At 44.0% G+C, this 19,289-nt stretch overlaps 2 protein-coding genes across 7 annotated transcripts in view; both read left to right on the top strand.

Annotated features, from left to right (window-relative positions):
- HLCS (holocarboxylase synthetase) overlaps nt 1-19,289 on the top strand; it is a 255,067-nt gene that overhangs the window by 213,391 nt on the left and 22,387 nt on the right. The gene's annotated exons all lie outside the window — the stretch shown is intronic.
- LOC104679093 (bax inhibitor 1) lies at nt 11,849-14,477 on the top strand. The gene has a single exon (XM_010384604.2). It carries the CDS (start codon nt 11,946-11,948, stop codon nt 12,657-12,659), a length of 714 nt encoding a protein of 237 aa, XP_010382906.1. The 5' UTR covers nt 11,849-11,945; the 3' UTR covers nt 12,660-14,477.

The following is a 19,289-nucleotide window of genomic DNA, read 5'->3' as shown; positions in this document are numbered from 1 at the left end:
ATCTTAAAACATGCATCTTTGAGAAAGGACTAGAAACTGCATAAGGTGGCAATCCTTGTGTTCGTATGCATGATGAAATCGTTTGTTTCTGTTTTCCAGACTGTTGGGGTTACTCTCATAATTTTTAAAATTAATAAAGTAAATACCCTATACACTTCTGACCATGGTAAAGGTAAACATTACTTTGGTCTTCACTAATTTAGAATTTGTGATTGTCTTGACACAGATTACATGGAAATTTCCTAGTTTATGGACACAAAATTATAGGGAAAATGTGTAAATTACTTGAGTAGATCAAGCCCAAAGCCATACTCTGGTATGATTTTAGTTAATTAAATGTGTTTAAAATAAGTAGAACTACACTTTAATAAAATGTTTATTACCACATCACTCTACAGTTTTCTGACTTACTGATTTCATTGTGTTTGTAACATTAAATGGATGAGGTGGTAAGTACTGTTTAAGAAGTCGAGCAAGCAGCCTGGGCAACATAGCAAGACCCTGTCTCTAGAAAAATTTTAAAAATGAGCCAGGCATGGTGGCACACACCTGTGGTCCCAGTTACTTGGGAGGCTGAGGTGAGAGGATGACTTGAGCCCAGGAGGTCAAGCCTGCAGTGAGCTATGGTTGCACTACTGTACTTTAGCCTGGGCAACAGAATGAGATTCTGTCTCAAAACAAACAAACAAAAAAATTAAAAGAAGTAGAGCAAAACAAATCATATCAGGTGGCTGTCATGGCCATAGGAAATGCGTCTTCTTATTGCCTTTTTCTGGTAGGATAATCAAGATACGTGGTTACTAACTAGAGGGACTTTCTCATACCCATTAGAACTCTCCTAATCAGAGAATGTATTCCTAATCTTTCTGCCCCTTCCCCCACAAAAAAAAAAACACCCCACAAAAACAACGAAATCCAGCTACTAGCAATTAAAGAGCTCTGGCACGTGACTGCACCCCAGTCTCTAGGACGTGAGAGTTATTCATCTTTACCAAAGAAGTTATTCATCCTCACTAAAAGTTCCTTTGAGTTTCTATAACTTCAGGATCCTTTTAATAACACACTCATTTTATATAATAATATCCAACGGTAATGCAGTGCATAAACTTCTCTCCCGGACCCTACCCACAGCTCCTCCTCCCATGCTCATTCCTGCTCTGGTCTGTAGCAGGAACTTTAATCTTCCTCTTTGCATTTTAATGCTCATCATAAAAAACGTTATGAGAAGTTCCAGGCAGTTTCATTTTGTGAAAGCACACCCGGCAATCTTGATTTCGTTAGAATGTTAAGCTCTGTTTACTGTTCTTGGCTTTATGAGGGTCATTCCGTGGGCCAGCATGTAGCAGTAGGTCTGGAGGCCCGTCAGCCCCGAGTTCCGAGGGAGAAGCCACTGAGGTCCCTGCCGATGGAGAAGCCACTGAGGTCCCCGCCGTTGACAAAGGGTCGCTGTGTGGTGTTGGTGTTTGCCTCGCTCTTGGGCGGGCCCTGCGCAGTGGAGTCATGAGCTCGGCGTAGCATGTGTGGGAGTGAGGTGTGCCCATCAGCTCTGTCAGTGGCACATGCCCCTTAGGGACATTCAGGAAGACGCTTCACTGAGCATTTGGCATGAGTGTGGAGAGGACCTGTGCACAGAGCAGCTTCAGGAAGACAAAATGCCACCTCTAGGAAACGTCTTGGTTTTATCTTTTGTGGGGAGTGGTGGCCCCCACAGTTTTATAGAAGCTTGAGGGAGTGGAGGGAATCTAGCAAAATGGAAATGGAATAAACCCATGATCAAACTCAAGCCAACCGGAGGGCTAGAAAGCAAAGGAAATAAAAACCAAGCAGCAGCATCTCTCCAGAAAGCCCTAGTAGCCCTGCTGGTGGATAGGGGATGGGTCTGGTTATCGGCACAGGTGACCTGGATATTTTATCAACCAGGGAACAATAAATAACAGCAGCCAGTGTCTACGTAACCCTGACAGCTCATCAGGCATCTTCACAGGTCTTTTCCTCTTTTTCTTAACTTTCCTTAGGGTCATGTGAGGTAGGAAGGAGAGAGTTGAGTTCTCTTTCTGTAGAATATCCTTGTGGTCGAGCACCTCTGACCAGGAAGCAGCGCCTGGTTGTAAAATGGCTGCATCGGGAATATAGGTGCCGCCCTCTTTCCTAGAAGGACCGCAAAGGAGCGGTCCATCATGTCCATTTGATGATGAAAAGAAACCAGGGTAGAGGAACCAGTGTGGCTAAATAAATGCCCACAGAGCTCTGCTTGGGCATCCCACGCAGCGTGGCACATTGTTCCCTAGGAGCCCTGGGCAGTGAAGGCTCCTGGGGAGTGAAGCCTAGTTTTATCTACAAGGACATTGAGGCTCAGCCTAGGCAGGTGACCCCTGCAGGTCTTACAGAAGACCCCACGAGGCCAGCCAAGTGGGGTCTTCTGTGGGGTCTTCTGTGCCTCCTGGCTGTGGCAGGGGGTCCTTGAACCAGCAGCCCATCATGATTAGGAACAGAGGCCGTGCTGGAGTGTAAACGGCCTACCAAAGAGGTGCCTCGTCCCACGGTGGCCCTGGAGGACTGCTGTCGGAGGAACATCCAAAACTGAGCCGGACCTGCACTCGGAGCGGACGTGGCGGTGCTGAGGCACACCGACACCCACAACCCATGCTCATGTGTGGCCTGGGGAAAACCTGGGAAGTCCATGCTCTTGCAATGTGTTCAGTGCTTCTTGGCCCCGGAAAGTTCCAGTGTTGAAATGTGGCTGCACGCAGTGCTGCTTGTGGATGGAATTATGAACTGTGAAGGCCGGCTTCATTCTCCCTACATGCTCACATCTTTCAGTGCACTTGGGGGTGTGCTGGGCCCTGACCACCCCTGCCGAAGTGAGCCATCCTCGCCCGGACTCTGACACCTCTGTTGTCCCTACTCCTTGAGAGGCCCGAGGCCTTGTATCACTCGTTATCCTCCCCGTCAATGTCTTTTCTCCCTGGTTGACTACACATTCAGTGAGAATGCAATTTTGCTTACGATTTCTTCGGATCCTCCCATATAGCTAATATGGCACTTTAATTCATAGGAGTCCAGTAAACACGTATTTATTATTAAAAACTCCACTGACTCGCTGTCATTTCAGATGGTTCAAGATGCCTTTCCCTCTCCAGATTTTTTAGGAAAAACTGAAACAAAGAAAATGCATGAAAAAGATTTATGTGTTTGGTTGGGGGAGGGGAAATTAAACTTCTCATAATAGTTTTTAAATTAAATTTTGTGCTCGTCCAAATCCTTTCCTTCTCCACCCCTTCCTCTGATATTCCCTTACTCATTAAAGCCCAGGATTTTGATGGTATTCACAGGGAACCTGATTTACTGGAATAAAGAAGTTCTTTAAGTTTTAAATTTTGGAACGTTCCCAGTGTGTCTGAACCCAGGTTTCAGATTTTACTGGCATTTTGTTGGCAAAGCAGTCTTTGGAGCCCTTCCTTATTTGAGCGTGTTTCCTGACACCTTTGGCGGTATGGTACTGTGTTTTTTAGATTTGAAAAAAAAAACAGCTTAAATAGAAAAGCATATATAAACATATACAGAAGATTGATTATAAGATGTCAAGCAAAATAAAACAGCAGCATACACTCAACAATTAACAAATGGGAAGCATTTTCTTTTTAACGGAGCAGGAAGAGGCAGGATGAAGGTAAAGAGACCAGGAGGTTCAGGAAACCCCGGAGAAAGGCAGCTTTTCATCTGGGCCCATTCTCTCCTAGCAGAAGTGTCGCTGTTGAAACAGAGTTGAGGATACTGTCCATCCCACCATGCTGAGCCTGTGGTCGGTGCCTGCAGCCATCAGGGCCACAGACAAACACAGGATCCAACTCAGAATCCTGTGGAAGGGAAAACACGATGGAGGTGTCCCCAGAGAGGGGAGTTCTGCCACCTGGGCCTGAAAGAGCAAGGGAGGAAATAGTATTTTCCAAAGACTCAAAGGTGGGAGGGAGTGGGTGAGATCCAGAGTGCTAAAGCTAGCCTCCTGCTTCTTGGGGAAACCTAAGAGCATTTCCACAGAGGCCAGGAGAAAGAAGGCCAAGATACATCCACTGCTTCCACTTCTGTAATACTTAGCATCGTCCTGGAGGTATTACCCAATCCAAGTGGACACAGAAGCCAGTTGGAGACATAAGAATCAGAAAACAAGTAAAACTCTATCTGTGGATGATATTGTAGTATATCTGGGAAACCTTGAGAATAAAGGATCAAACTCAACTCAAACAGTACAAGGCTTCAGTAAGGGAAAAGGATATAAAATGTCTTGCCAGCACAGAACCCACCCAGAAGCACGAACCCACCCAGGTCTCAGGGGGTCAGCCCCCACAGGCAGAGAGCTGGGAGAGATGGGTAGAAAATGGAATTGGGGACAAGGGATGGAAAATAAGCATTTGAACGAAAATCTGTTAAAGAATTGGATTCTGAACCAGGTTTGGTTCACAGGGGCCATAAACCCAGCGTGTCATGGAGCAAAGCCCTGCCTGAAAGAAAGAGGCCCCTTATCCCACTGAGTGAAGAGTTAAGCTGGTGCTAAGCATCCCAGACAAATGAGCTCTGGCATGTTGGTTGATCTCTGGCAGGGTGGAGTGCAGGGAAGGCTCTGAAGAGAGGTAGGAGCCATGCGAGGGAAAGAGGAAGGTGACACGCAGGGCGTCAGGGTGGTGAAAGGCACACTGGTTTCCAGGCCAGCTGGCAGGGCAGGGCATTCTTCCTCGTCATTACCCCGAAGGTGACAGTACCTGGGGTGGAAAGCAAGGGCCAAGTGGCCGGGTGGAGCCGCCCCTCTGGAGGAAGGAATTCGTTACCTTCACATTCCTTTGTTTGCCCGGGTGTTTCAGACACCCCTTCACTCTGTAGGTAAAGAAACTTATTATTAGTATTATAATTTATGTAAATTTCATAAGGGAAAATGAAGTATTTGAAGCAGAAAATGTACAGAGCTGGGAAAATACCTATTCAGACACGTAGCACAGAACTGATGAACTTGGCTGCGAAGCTGGTGGTGTTTACTTTCAGAAAATGTAAGATGACTGTTTCAGTTCTCAGAAAAAGAAAATAAAACAAGAACCCCCATTTTGATGTTATTATTTGGCAGTCAATTTCCAGATCTTTCTAGAAAGCCTTATAGCCTCCAGCAGTGTTAAACTTACACAAATGCATGTTAAGAGGCTGGCTGGCTGGGTGTGGTGACTCATGCCTGTAATCTCAACACTTTCAGAAACCGAGATGGGCGGATCATCTGAGGTCAGGAGTTCAAGACCAGCCTGGCCAACATGGCAAAACCCCATCTCTACTAAAAATACAAAAATTAGCCATGCGTGGTGGCGCACGCCTGTAGTCCCAGCTACTTAGGTGGCTGAAGCATGAGAATTGCTTGAACCTGGGAGGCAGAGGCTGCAGTGAGCAGAGAGAGTGCTACGGCACTCCAGGCTGGGCAAAGAGCAAGACTCTGTCTCATTAAAAAAAAAAAAAAAATTGCTGGTGGTATTTCTACCTTGAGATTCGGTTTTGATAAAAGCAAAAGATTCTTTCCTAGTGAGTGAGAAGATGGGCCTCTGAGCCAGGCAAACCTGGTTGACTGTTCTGTGATCTCACCAGGCCACTTCTCCGGTGTAGCTTCCACTCGTCAGCAGTAAAATGAGACTACTTGGCAATGATGATGTCTTGAGACTCTCCCTTGAGAGTCACTGGGACATTTAAATGAGAACATGGCTCATACCAAGAGCCCAGCATGTGGATGGGTGTTCAGTCAAAGGAACCATTGCCTTGCATGCAGTGTTGAGTCTTGAGATCTACAGCTGAAGATACCCCTTCCCTATGGCTCATTCATTCATCCATTTACAAGACCTTGGAGAAATCTTACAGTGAGTGGAAAGATGGTGCCGTGTTGGCTGGTGTGCTCACTGTTGGAAACCTGCCATATTGAGGTGGCAGTCAAGTGTGTGTGTGAGTGTGTATGTGTGAGTGTGTATGTGTGTGTGTGTGTATGTGCATGTGTGTGTGCATGTGCATGCACACGTGTGTGTGTGCATGAGACACCAGCCCTTACTATGCTTTATGGGGCTAAAAACGACATCTGGCAGGCCTGACATCTGGTGATCATGAATGAAGTCACTGTAGGGAGACAGAACGCCAACAGGGACTCAGACACACTAAGTGACTATCTTGCATGTAATGGTACTTTCTGGTGCACACTTTATGTCCGAATGCCAATTCTTTGTTCTTTCCCCTTTTTTGTTTTCCTCGACTACCGACCCCCCTCTGGCTCTAGAAAATGAAATTTCTCCATCTGTGGGACTATTGTTGTGCCGTCCTAGTAAATATCAAAATAATGCGATGCTTCATTTCAATCACTGAAGGAACCAGAAGAGAATTACTGCCTCTTTGATGTTGTAGCTCTGGAAAATTTTTAAAAGAAATGTAGTTTTAAAAACGTCATTGAAAAATCGCTTTGGGAGCCATGGTTTTAGAACCCCAGTCTTTGGACCAGCTGCATTCTAGCCATCTGGGACACGCAATTCTGATGTGCAACGTTGTTTGAGAGTCTAGCTCTGGAGGCAGCTTTGCCACTGTGACCTTGATGATATGGCCAGGAACCCATGCTTGTTGAGGTGGGTAGCTCCTAGCAAAGACTGAGGCATTTGTTAAAATTGAGCAAAAAGTATTAATACAATACAAAACATCTAAATATGTTCTCATATGTTTCTGGAGGTTTTCTTTGTTTTGGTTTTGGTTTTGGTTTTGATTTTTTTTTTTTTTTTTTTTTTTGGAGACAGTGTCTCACTCTGTCACCCAGGCTGGAGTGCAGTGGTGTGATCTCGGCAGTCTCTGCCTCCCAAGTTCAAGTGATTCTTGTGCCTCAGCCTCGAGAGTATCTGGGACTACAGTTGCCTGCCACTATGCTGAGCTAATTTTTGTATTTTTAGTAGAGATGAGGTTTCACCATGTTGGTCACAATAGTCTCAAACTCCTGACCTCAGGTGATCCACCTGCCTTGGCCTCCCAAAGTGCTGGGATTACAGGCATGAGCCATTGCACCTGGCCTGTTTCTGAAATTTTAATGGGAATGGTTGAGGAGAGTCTTAAAGTGTTTTCCTTTGCCGTTCGGTAGTGCTACCTATTCTCGTCCACGCCCTCTCCATGGAACACATTTTGTGAAATGTTCAGAGGCCTGGTCATTCTGGGCTGATCTCTACCAGAACTGGTCCAGACCTGTTGAGGAGGTCAGGTCTCCAGCCTGTTTGTCTGGAGTATTAAGGTAAAGCCTCAGTTAAGGTTCTTATATGTAGATTGTTAAATGTAGTCCACATTAATGTAAACTCATTGTCTTACTACCCATGTGCTGCAAGTAACTCACACAGAGCTGTAGGTGCAAAGATATTTGATTGAGAACAGGAGTTCTGAAAGCTGTTTCAGGAAGAAATCAAAAAGGTTTCTTTTGGAATTTTCCTACAGGATCACTAGCAGAAATTTGTTTTTAGTCTTCCTCAGAAGGAGTACTTCAGTGGAAAAAGGATGGGCTCATCAAAAAGAAGGAAAATTTTCAAATTCATTTTAATGAAGTAAATAATATTGATATTAAATCTGTTAAAGACAGTATAAAAATTTTAGGCCAGTATCACTAATAAGCATCAATGCAGAAATTCTAAATAAATATTAACTAACAGAATCTAACATTAAGACAATAATACACCATGACCAAATGTGATTTTTTTTTCTAAGAATGCAAGGTTGGTTTAATATTAAAAACATTAATAGATCTATTAATCATTAATATATTAATAGATCAAAGAAGAAAAATTATGATTATCTCCATAGATACTGAGAAAACACTTTATAAAATTCACCACCCTGTCCTGATTTTTAAAAATTCCAAAAATAGGACTTAATGGATGATTTACTGACTTGTAAGTGTCTGTGAGTCCTAGATAGCATCTTATATAGCAAGGAAACACTAAGAACAGAAACATGGCAAGGATGCCCACTGTCTCCACTTCTTTTTGGATTGTACTAAAGGTATTAGCCAATCCAAACAGACAAGAGAAGTCAATTAAAGGTATCATTGAAAAAGAAGTAAAACTATCTGTTTGCAGATGAAATGAGAAACCTTAGAGAATCAGTGACTCTCTAACTCAACAAATAAGAGAATTCAGTAATAGAGCAGGGTATAAAATTATTATACAGAAATCCACAGTTTTTATAAACAACAAGCGATAACCAGTTAAAGGAAATTATGGGATATATTCATAATAGCAACAAATAAGATAAAATACATAAGATAGCACTTAAGAAATATGCACAATCAAAATGAGATCACTTTAAAACAATCTGAAAGACACAAAAGTATGTTTGAACAAATATAAGTCATCCTTTGCTCATAGATAGGACAACTCAAAATCACAAAGGTGGTCAGTTCTCCCCAAGTTAATTTATACATTTAATGCGCTTAGACTAAAAATACCATCAAGGCTTTTTTTTTTTCCTTTTAGGCAGAGTTTCGCTCCTGTTGCCCAGGCAGCCTCCCGAGTAGCTGGGATTATAGGCACACACCACTACGCCCAGCTAATTTTATATTTTTAGTAGAGACGGGGTTTCTCCATGGTGGCCAGGCTGGTCTCAAACTCCCGACCTCAGGTGATCCGCCTGCCTCGGCCTCCCAAAGTGCTGTGATTACAGGAGTGATCCACCGTGCCTAACCCCATCAAGGCCTTTTTCAGTGGAGCTAGATAAGTAGATGCTAAAGATCATCTAGAAAAGCAAATATGCGAGAATAGCCAGGAAAACAATGAAAAAGGAAAGACACTGGGGGTAATAGCCTGGCTAGATTTTAAAACATGCTATGAAGACTATGAAACGGTGTGATATTGGCACATGAATAAATGGAGGGACCAGCAGAAAGGAACAGAAAGTCCAGAAATAACCCCAACTACATTTGGAGATTTAGACTATAATAAAGGTAGGGTTTCCAATCCCTAGAGCAAACGGTAGACTTTTCTTTTCTTTTTTTTTTTTTAAGACAGAGTCTTACTCTGTTGCCCAGGCTGGAGTGCAGTGGTGTGATCTCATCCCACTACAACCTCTGCCTCCCGGGTTCCGGCGATTCTCGTGCCTCAGTCTCTCCAGCAGCTGGGATTACAGACCCACATCACCATGTCCGGCTACTTTTTGTATTTTGGGTAGAAACAGTGTTTCGCCATGTTGACCAGGCTGATCTCGAGCTCCTGACCTCAAGCGATCCACCTGCCTCGGCCTCGCAAAGTGCTGGGATTACAGGCGTGAGCCACTACACTGTGACTAAAGGGTAGACTTTTTAACAAATGGTCCTGGAACAATCTGACAGACTTTTGGACAAAAAGATAAAATCAGACCCATACCTTTCATCAGACACAAGAATGAACTCCAAATGGATCAGGAATCTGAGTTTTAAAAATGAAATCTTGCCGGGCACAGTGGTTGATCCCTGTAATCCCAGAACTTTGGGAGGCCGAGGCGGGTGGATCATGAGGTCAGGAGATCAAGACCATCCTGGCTAACACAGTGAAACCCCATCTCTACTAAAAATACAAAAAATTAGCCGGACATGGTGGCGGGCGCCTGTAGTCCCAGCTCGGGGCTGAGGGAGGAGAGGCAGGAGAATGGCGTGAACCCGGGAGGTGGAGCTTGCAGTGAGCCGAGATTACGCCACTGCACTGCAGCCTGAGCAACAGAGCAAGACTCCATCGCAACAAAAATAAATAAATAAATAAATAAATAAATAAATAAATAAATAAATATAAATAAATAAAAATGAAATAAGTAGATGGAAGTACTGGAAATAAGTAGATGAATTCTTGTAAAACCCGGGCGTAGGGAAAGGTTCTCTAAACACAACACAAAAAACAAGAGGCAATAAAAAAAATCGATATATTTGGCTCCATAAAAATATAAAAATAAATAACTTTTGGGTCAGGTGTGGTGGCTCACACCTATAATCCTAGCACTTTGTGAGGCTGAGGCAGGCGGATCAGTTGAGCCTGGGAGTTCAAGGCCAGTCTGAGCAACATGGTAAAAACCTGTCTCTACCAAAAAAAAAAAAAAAAAAAAAAAAAAGCCAGATGTAGTGGTGCATGTCTGTGGTCCCAGCAACTCAGGTGGCCAAGGTGGGAGGATCGCTTAAGCCCAGGAGGTTGAGGCTGCAGTAAGCCGTGATCACACCACTGTACTCCAGTCCAGGCAACAGAGGGAGACCCTGTCTCAAAAAAAAAAAACCCCACAAAAACCAACTTTTGGATGGCAAAAAACATGATAAGCAAAAGAAAAGTGACAAACTGGGTGGTAATATTTGCAACAGATATCACAGGTAAAGCACTAGTATTCTCTAATGCAGTGGTCCCCAACCTTTCTGGCACTGGGAGCCAGTTTCATGGGAGACAATTTTTCTGTGGATGAGGTGCAGTGGGATGGTTTTGGGATGATTCCAGTGCATTACATTTCTTGTAACCTTTATTTCTATTATTTTTATTATTATTACATTATAATATATAATGACATAATTATACAATGCACAATAATGTAGAATCAGTGGGATTCCCAAGCTTGTTTTCCTGTAACTAGATGATTCCATCTGGGGGTGATGGAGACAGAGACACCCAAAGTATGTTGCTTAAGTCTGGTCTACTATGTAATCACCCTTTGGTTGCTATCACTGCAGAAAACCCTGCTTCACAAAGATAGGATGTTGAAAATAGAAGCAGGCTTTGCAGTGCTTTTGTGGCAATCTCAGGATACTCCACCTTGACTTTAATCCAGAACATATGGAGATGTGTAGTTGTGTCAGACGTACTTTTAAGGCCACTGGATGCAGCTGTACAATTGAAGTGCATCAACTCACTTGCCACCGTGAAGCCTGCAGCTTAATTGTCTCTTGCCACTCACTGAGAGGGTTTTGATACGAGTCTGCAAGCAGTTGATTTATTATGGTCTCTGTAGTCAAACATCTCTGCTAATGTTAATCTGTATTTGCAGCCACTCCCCAGTGCTAGCAACACCACCTCAGCTCCACCTCAGATCATCAGGCCTTCAATTCTCATAAGGAGCACGCAACCTAGATCCCTTGGACACACAGTTCACAATAGGGTTCACGCTCCTATGAGAATCTAATGCTGCCGCTGATCTGACAGAAAGTGGAGCTCAGGTGGTAACGTGAGCTGTAGGGAGTGGCTGTAAATACAGATGAAGCTTTGCTAGCTTGCTTGCCCACCTGCCTGCCCTCTTCTCACCTTCTGCTGTGCAGCCTTTGGAGGGTGGGAGAGGTGGGGCAGAGCTGAGGACCCTGCCCTAATATATAAGAAACTCTTAACTTTTGAGTTAACTCAAAAGACATTAACTGGTAATTGACTGTGTATACACACACACATGCACAGACACACACCACTGTCCATTGGTGAGGCTGTAGGGAAACCGGTATCTCTGCATGGCTGTGTGCAGTAGTGGGGGTTCTGGCAGAATCTGATAAAGCTACTAATGTGTTTACCTTCTGGCTCAGCATCCTATTTCCAGCAGTTTACCCTGAAGATATACCTTCAGTAATATAAAAATCTATGCAAATAAGAGTGTTCATTATACTGTCCTTTTAGGAACTACTTTAAATGCCTGTACGTAAGAGAGTGGCTGAAGAGGCTGTGCTACATCCACAGAATGGAGTCTGCTCAGCTTTAAGAAAAAATGAGGAGCCGGGCGCGGTGGCTCACGCCTGTAATCCTAGCACTTTGGGAAGCTGAGGCAGGTGGATCACAAGGTCAGGAGATCGAGACCATCCTGGCTAACACGGTGAAACCCTGTCTCTAATAAAAATACAAAAAAGAGAGCACATCCGGTGTTAGAAGCACCCGTAGGCCTTGGAGTGGCTGGTTAGGAAGAGTGGAGACTGTTGCACAGACTCTGGAACCATGAACATATTTGATCGAAAGATCAACTTTGATGTGCTTTTTAAATTTTCTCATATAACCCCCTCAACACAGCAGCACCTAAAGAAGGTCTATGCAAGTTTTGCCCTTTGTATGTTTGTGGCGGCTGCAGGGTCCTATGTCCATGTGGTCACTCATTTCATTCAGGCTGGCCTGCTGTCTGCCTTGGGCTCCCTGATATTGATGATTTGGCTGATGGCAACACCTCATAGCCATGAAACTGAGCAGAAAAGACTGGGACTTCTTGCTGGATTTGCTTTCCTTACAGGAGTTGGCCTGGGCCCTGCCCTGGAATTTTGTATTGCTGTCAACCCCAGCATCCTTCCCACCGCTTTCCTGGGCACAGCAATGATCTTCACCTGCTTCACCCTCAGTGCACTCTATGCCAGGCGCCGTAGCTACCTCTTTCTGGGAGGTATCTTGATGTCAGCCCTGAGCCTGTTGCTTTTGTCTTCCGTGGGGAATGTTTTCTTTGGATCCATTTGGCTTTTCCAGGCAAACCTGTATGTGGGACTGGTGGTCATGTGTGGCTTTGTCCTTTTTGATACTCAACTCATTATTGAAAAGGCCGAAAATGGAGATCAAGATTATATCTGGCACTGCATTGATCTCTTCTTAGATTTTGTTACTCTCTTCAGAAAACTCATGATGATCCTGGCCATGAATGAAAAGGATAAGAAGAAAGAGAAGAAATGAAGTGACCATCCAGCCTTTCCCAATTTGACTTCCTCTCCTTCCACCCCTCATTTCCTTCTTGCACACATTCCAGGTGGTGTGTTCTGTGATAATGAAAAGCATCAGAAAAGCTTTTGTACTTTGTGGTTTCCTCTATTTTGAATTTTTTGATCAAAAAACTGATTAGCAGAATACAGTTTGGAGTTTGGCTTCATCTTCCTGGAGTTCTCCTCACTCCCTTTTTTGTCAACCCAGTCTGTAGCCTCTTCCTCTACTTAGGCAGTCGACCTGCTGTGATGAGGAGTGGGACCAGCAGAGGGCGCTAACTTCAGAAGTCGCTTTCCCACCAGGCTTCACCCAGTGGACCTGAACTGTTTGGTAGGGCCACCCGGCCCTTCCTTCCTCATCGCTGTTTGGTAGTGCGCACAGTTCCTGTGGGACTGGGCCATGAGTTTTCCATTGGAAAGAAATTCAGTGGTCCCATTGTTAACTTAGCCTCCTATCTGAACTGTCAGGCCCTACAAAGAAAATGGAGAGCCTCTTCTGGTGGATGCTTTGCTTCCTCTGAGCTGCCCATGCTGGTCTGGCAAACACACCTTTCTGCTTTGTCTTCACAAAAGTAATGTGTTCCCTTTCCCATCCCTTGCCTGATCCTCAGGGAGTCAGCCTGCTTCCATCCGTGGGTGGGAAGACTTCAGCACAAAGGGAAGACTAATTCTTGTCAGGCATTTTTGAAAAGGTTGATTATGTGTATCAAGGTACAGCATCATAGGGTTCCCCTAAACTTGCCCTGTTTTTGTTTTTTTAGTTGGTTGTCCCCTTACTGAGTGGCCTCTACTAAGTGGCTGTGATTAAATGTCTGAGCAAGGATAGGGAAGGGGAATGGTTGAGCCTCTGGAGCTCATTGTAACCACTCCTGCCAGACCTGTTTGGGGCAGCAGGGAGCAAACCTAGATAAGGACCTGTTTGGGGCAGTGGGGAGCAAAATCTCCTTTACCAACCAAGCAGTTCCTCGTTCACATGAACAGAATGGGGCTGTGATAACTTAGGAGGCAGCAATCCTAATAGTCCTTCAGTGCATTTTAGTCTGTCCCCAACTGGACTTGATACTACCAATAGGTAGTATCAAGCCAGAGACTCAGTGCAGTAGATAAATGTTCATCTTACTGATGCACTTTAGTTTTTGGTCTGTTACCTGTTTTCCAGAAATTTGTGGCCTTTTAGGCGGGAGTTAGGTGGCCAAACCAGTGACAGCCCCAATCTCTGCAGTTTTGTGGCTTCAAGTGTGGGTGGACAGTCCTAATGAGGATCTCCAGCTCCTTTCCTGTGGGCTGCCACAGACAGCTGCCCACAGAAGGGCCAGTGTTGGGAGTGGTTGTGGCTCTGAGCTGCTCTACAGAGCCTCAGTGTGAGAGGATTGAGCCATTGAAAGCTCATTACCAATAGGACATGATTTTTGGCTCTCTCTATTCACAACCAGTGCACAGATTGACACGGTGGCCTCAGGTTCACAGTGCACCGTGTTACTGTGCTATCCCATGAAACCATTTGTTCCTAAGTTGTGTTTATTCCTGAAGTGCCATGCCACCCGGAAAAGCTCACTTTGAGGATGCTGTCCTCTGATGTAGCTGCTGCCTCCAGCCTCTGGCTTAAGAACGCACTAAAGGGACTTCCTTCCTGTTAAACCCCTGTTAACAACTCTCCATAAATTTGGTGATTCTCTGCCAGGCCTAAAAATTTGAGTTACATCTCCTGAAGCCAAACTCCGCCTTCTGTGCTTTTTTGCTGGGGATAATGGAGTTTTTCTTTTAGAAACAGTGCCAAGAATGACAAGATATTTAAAAAAAAAAAAAAAACAAACAAAAAAAAAAAAAAACGACTTTTAAAGAAAATGCCTAACAGATTTTTAATACAGTTATCTCTAATTACTACTTTATTTTCTAGTTCCTTGATTTTCAGCTCAGGCTGCATTCTAACTCATACTGTGAAGACAAAGGTGTTTTTGATTCAGAAATATATGAAATCTACATAGTCTTAATTTGTAAAAAATAAAATTCCTTAACCTTTAAAAAAAAATAAATAAAAATACAAAAAAATAAGCCGGGCGTGGTGGTGGGCGCCTGTAGTCCCAGCTATTCCAGAGGCTTGAGGCAGGAGAATGGCGTTAACCCGGGAGGCAGAGCTTGCACTGAGCCAAGATTGCGCCACTGCATTCCAGCCTGGGCAACAGAGTGAGACTCTGTCTCAACAAAAAAAAAAAAAAAAGAGAGAGAGAAAGAAAAAATGAGGAAAAGCTCTATGAACTTACAGAGTGCTTCCCGGGTATATTAAGTGTGGGGGAGTTAGGGGGGTGGGGGAGGCAAAAGAGTATCTACAAAATGGTAACTTTCTGTAAGGAAGACAAGGAAATAAGAAAATATGCATGTATCCATTCATTTATATAAAAAGGAACACAAGAAGAATGAACCAGAAACGAACGAGATTTTGATTTGCAGTTTACAGAAAGGAGATGGAGTGGGAGACCTAGCTCGAAGGGATGCGTAGGGGAGCTGACTTCTTAGAGTATACTTGTCTGTGTACAGTTCTGACTCTGAACCAGGTTAAACAATGAAAAAAGAAAGAAGGATTGGTGGGGTTTGGGTGTGGAGGTAAAATGTAATATAGAAGTACAGTTAAACCTAACCTGATTTCAGACAAGTAACCACACTAACGTGAAGGGGGAAAAAAAGAACAAATCCAAGGAAATGTTCAATACAATATTTGAATCTATACCCTCATGCTAAGGGCAAAAAGAACCGTAAACAAATGTTGAACTCTAGTTAGTAAGTGTGATTTCACAGTGATATGGGTCAGCACTGCCGAGACCACTTCCCCTGTGTATTACGGTGTGAGCAAATGAATAAATAGTGTAGATAATGCGAGCCAGATTTCTCACTATCGGAGAAGGAATTTATGAATATAGAAAAAGGGGGGGGCTAGAATGAACCTTGTGGTGTTGGATTGGATTGGAGTTTATGATGAACTTGGTTTTCAAACTGGATGGATGGATGGATGGATGGATGGATGGATGGATGGATGGATGGATGGATTACATAGAGGAAGAAGTTGAGAATCTAGAGGAAGGAAGGAAGAAAGAAAGGAAGGAGGGAAGGAAGGAAGGAAGGAGGGAGGGAGGGAGGGACGGACGGAAGGAAATACAGTTGACCCTTGATTTCTCAGGGGTATGAACTGCAAGGATCATACTATACATGGAATTATTTCAACCAAAGCAGATTATTCATGGGATGTGAAACCCACATATATGGAGGGCCAATTTTTTGTGTGCTCAGTAGTTCCACAGAGCTCATTGTGGGACTTGGGAGGCAGTCTGGAACAAATCCTCCATGAATACCAAGGGACAATTATAATGCATATATACACCCTAGACACACATACACACATTTTCTGTCTCTTTCTTAGCCTCAGTTTTGTTTTAAATACCATTTTTCATCAAAAGGAACCAGAGCTCCTTGGAGAAATAGCTGATTCCAGGGTGGGGGCTAAGAAAGTTCAAGATGAGCCTAGAACCTCTTGTGCCTGAAAGTAGAGACCTCTTATGCTGAAAGATGACTGGGACACACCAGTAGGACCCAGCAGCCAGACTGAAGGAGCATTCACTTGCCAGGTGTGTGACAATTTGAGTATCAAAATAAATAATGATAGGAAGGCATGCAATCTATTGAATACAATAAGAATCCATAAGTCTACTCTGATATAAATAAATTAAAATATAAATAATAAGTGGAGGGGAGAAGAAGAAGTTACTCCTTACAGTAGAACCCAACAAGTGAATATAGAAGAAATGATGGCTCAGAAAAATCTATTTGGCAGCCATCAAGTAAATAATTGATTCAAGGCCAGGCAAGGTAGCTCACACCTGTAATCTCAGCACTTTGGGAGGCCAAGACAGGTGGATCGCCTGAGTTCAAGAGTTCGAGACAAGCCTGACCAACAGAGAGAAACCCTGTCTCTACTAAAATAAAAAATTTGCCGGGTGTGGTGGCACACACCTGTAATCCCAGCTACTCAGGAGGCTGTGGCAGGAGAATCGCCTGAACCCAGAAGGCAGAGGTTGCAGTGGGTGGAGGCTGCACCACTGCATTCCAGCCTGGGTGACAGAGTGAGACTCTGTCTCAAATAATAATAATAATAATTGATTCAAGCAAGAATCATTCATGGATACTAAAACTAGTAGATTAAATTTCATGAGAAGCAGATTTATCTCCCCATAAGTGCATATTAATTACAAAGGATTTTAGTGGGAAAACCCAGCACAAACCACATAACCCTGTGGGTCAAAGTTCACATCCCCGATGTTAGGAGACAGCACTGCCTGCCTCCCGATCAGGCCCTGAGGTCACAACATCGCTTCCATGTATTCCTGCTAGACATGCACGCCTGAGTCTTAGAACGGGGGTATCAGATTATCTAAATTGAGGGACATAGGACAAAATAACTGCCCCTGCTCTTCCAAAAATGTCTGGATCATGAAGAACAAAAAGAAGGCTAAGAAACTGAACCAGATAAAAGGAGACTAAGGAGCCGTGACAGCTGAAAGCATCAGATGATCCTGGATTTGATTTTTAGACCAGAAAAAAAGAGCATTATTACTAGGACAATGGCTACAATTTGAATACACTCTATAGATGAGATCTGGGGTTGGCAAAGTGTGACCCTTCGGCCAGATCTGGCCTGCTGCCAGTTTTCGTACCACATGAAAGCTAAGCATGATTTTTACATTTTAAAGGGTCAGAAAAAATTTTAAGGAGTAAAATTTATATGACACTTTGGGAAAGGCAAAACTATAGAGATAGTAGAAGTAACAGTGGTTGCCAAAGGGTTCGGGGAGAGGAAGGGATGAGGAATGAATAAGCGAAGCACAGGGGGATGTTTAGGGCAGGGAAACTGTTCTGTGTGAGGCCGACACGGTGGCCACAAGATGCGGTGTGTTTATCAAAACCCACAGAATGCACAGCACAAAGCAGGAACCCTAACGGAAGCAGTGAGCTGTAGTTAACGATCCCATACCAAGACCGCTTCAGAAATTGTGACAAATGGCCGCACCACAGCAAGATGCGAATGATAAGGAAACTGTTAGGGAAGCGGACATATGGGAACTCTTTCTGCACAATTTTTCTGTAAACCTAAAGTTGCTCTAAAAAAACAAAAACAAAAACAAAAAAACCTATTAGTTAAAAGGAATATATTGTGATACATGAACATTATGTAAAATTCAAATTTTTACGTCCGTAAATGTTGAAACACAGGCATGGTTGCCTTTGCCCTCGGACGGCAGGTTTGAGCAACTGAGCATACAAACCATATGGCCTGCAGAGCCTACAGTATTTACGCTCTGACCCTTCATAGAAAATTCTGCTGACCTCTGGATTAGATAATAGTGTTATATCAGCTGGGTGTGGTGGCTCATGCCTGTAATCCCAGCACTTTGGGGGGCTGAGGTGGGCGGATCACGAGGTCAGGAGTTCGAGACCAGCCTGACCAACATGGTGAAACCCCGTCTCTACTAAAAATACAAGACTTAGCCGGGCATAGTGGTGCACGCCTGTAATCCCAGCTACTCAAGAGACTGAGAGGCAGGAGAATCATTTGAACCCGGGAGGCGGAGGTTGCAGTGAGCCAAGATCGCGCCACTGCACTCTAGCCTGGGTGATAGAGCGAGACTCCACACACACACACAAAAAGAAAACGAAAAGAGTAAAATAGTGTGGTATCAATGCTCTTGATTTCCAAGATTGAACCATAATTAAATAAGATAAACCCTGGGTTTTAGGAAGCCACACAGAAGTGTATAGAGATACAGAGACATTAGGGCTGCAACTCACTCTCAAATGGTTCAGAAAATAATGATGGATAGACAGATGGACAAAACATGTGGCAAAAAGTGAACCTTTAGGAAATCTGAGTGCTGTGTGAAGGGCATGGAGGAATGCTTTGTACTCTTCTTGTAACTTTAAGTCTGCTATTATTTCAAAGTAAAAGGTTAAAAAGAAAAAAAGTATTATAGACCTTACAGCCAACCAGAACTTGATTTGAATTTCCAGTTAGATTGCTATGTGGCTTCATAGAAGTGGTTTTGCCTTTCTGAGACTGTGTCCTCTTGTCTGTGAGGAAGGACTTCTTCTCAGCTTTGGAAGGCTTGGATGAGATCGCACACCTATAATGCCACTCATAGCACACAAAATTGGCATGAATTCCAGGTGACCAGTTGAAGCATCTACCTGGTGCTTGCAGAAACACTGTTCGCAGATGTCTGCTTGCTGTGTAGTCCACGTGAGTCGGTGTCCATCTTCTGAAATAGCAGCACTTCCCAGTAGCAGACCCTCTTTGGGGGCAGATGACTTATGGTCAAGGCTTGTGGACACTCTCCACCAGGAGCCGCTCCACACCCAGTTGTAGAAGACACATGTATTTATGAGATCTGACCAGCCTGGAAGGGAGGTTGAGAGGATCATGTGGAGGATCTGGAGACCCCTGGCGGAGGAGTGGGGACAGATAGTCTGAGTACTGGTGTGTGGTGGCACAGTGAAGGCTCGCCACTAGAGGCAGGGATCTACCATCAGGGCTGCCATTGAGGTATAGCCACAGAGGTGG

This window comes from Rhinopithecus roxellana, chromosome 13 (genome assembly GCF_007565055.1).
Source record: "Rhinopithecus roxellana isolate Shanxi Qingling chromosome 13, ASM756505v1, whole genome shotgun sequence".
Lineage (NCBI taxonomy): Eukaryota > Metazoa > Chordata > Mammalia > Primates > Cercopithecidae > Rhinopithecus > Rhinopithecus roxellana.
This window is presented reverse-complemented; position numbering and strand designations above follow the sequence as displayed.

Coding starts and splice junctions, on each gene's coding strand:
- LOC104679093 (XM_010384604.2), top strand. CDS start 11,946: ATGAACATATTTGATCGAAAGATCAACTTTGATGTGCTTTTTAAATTT.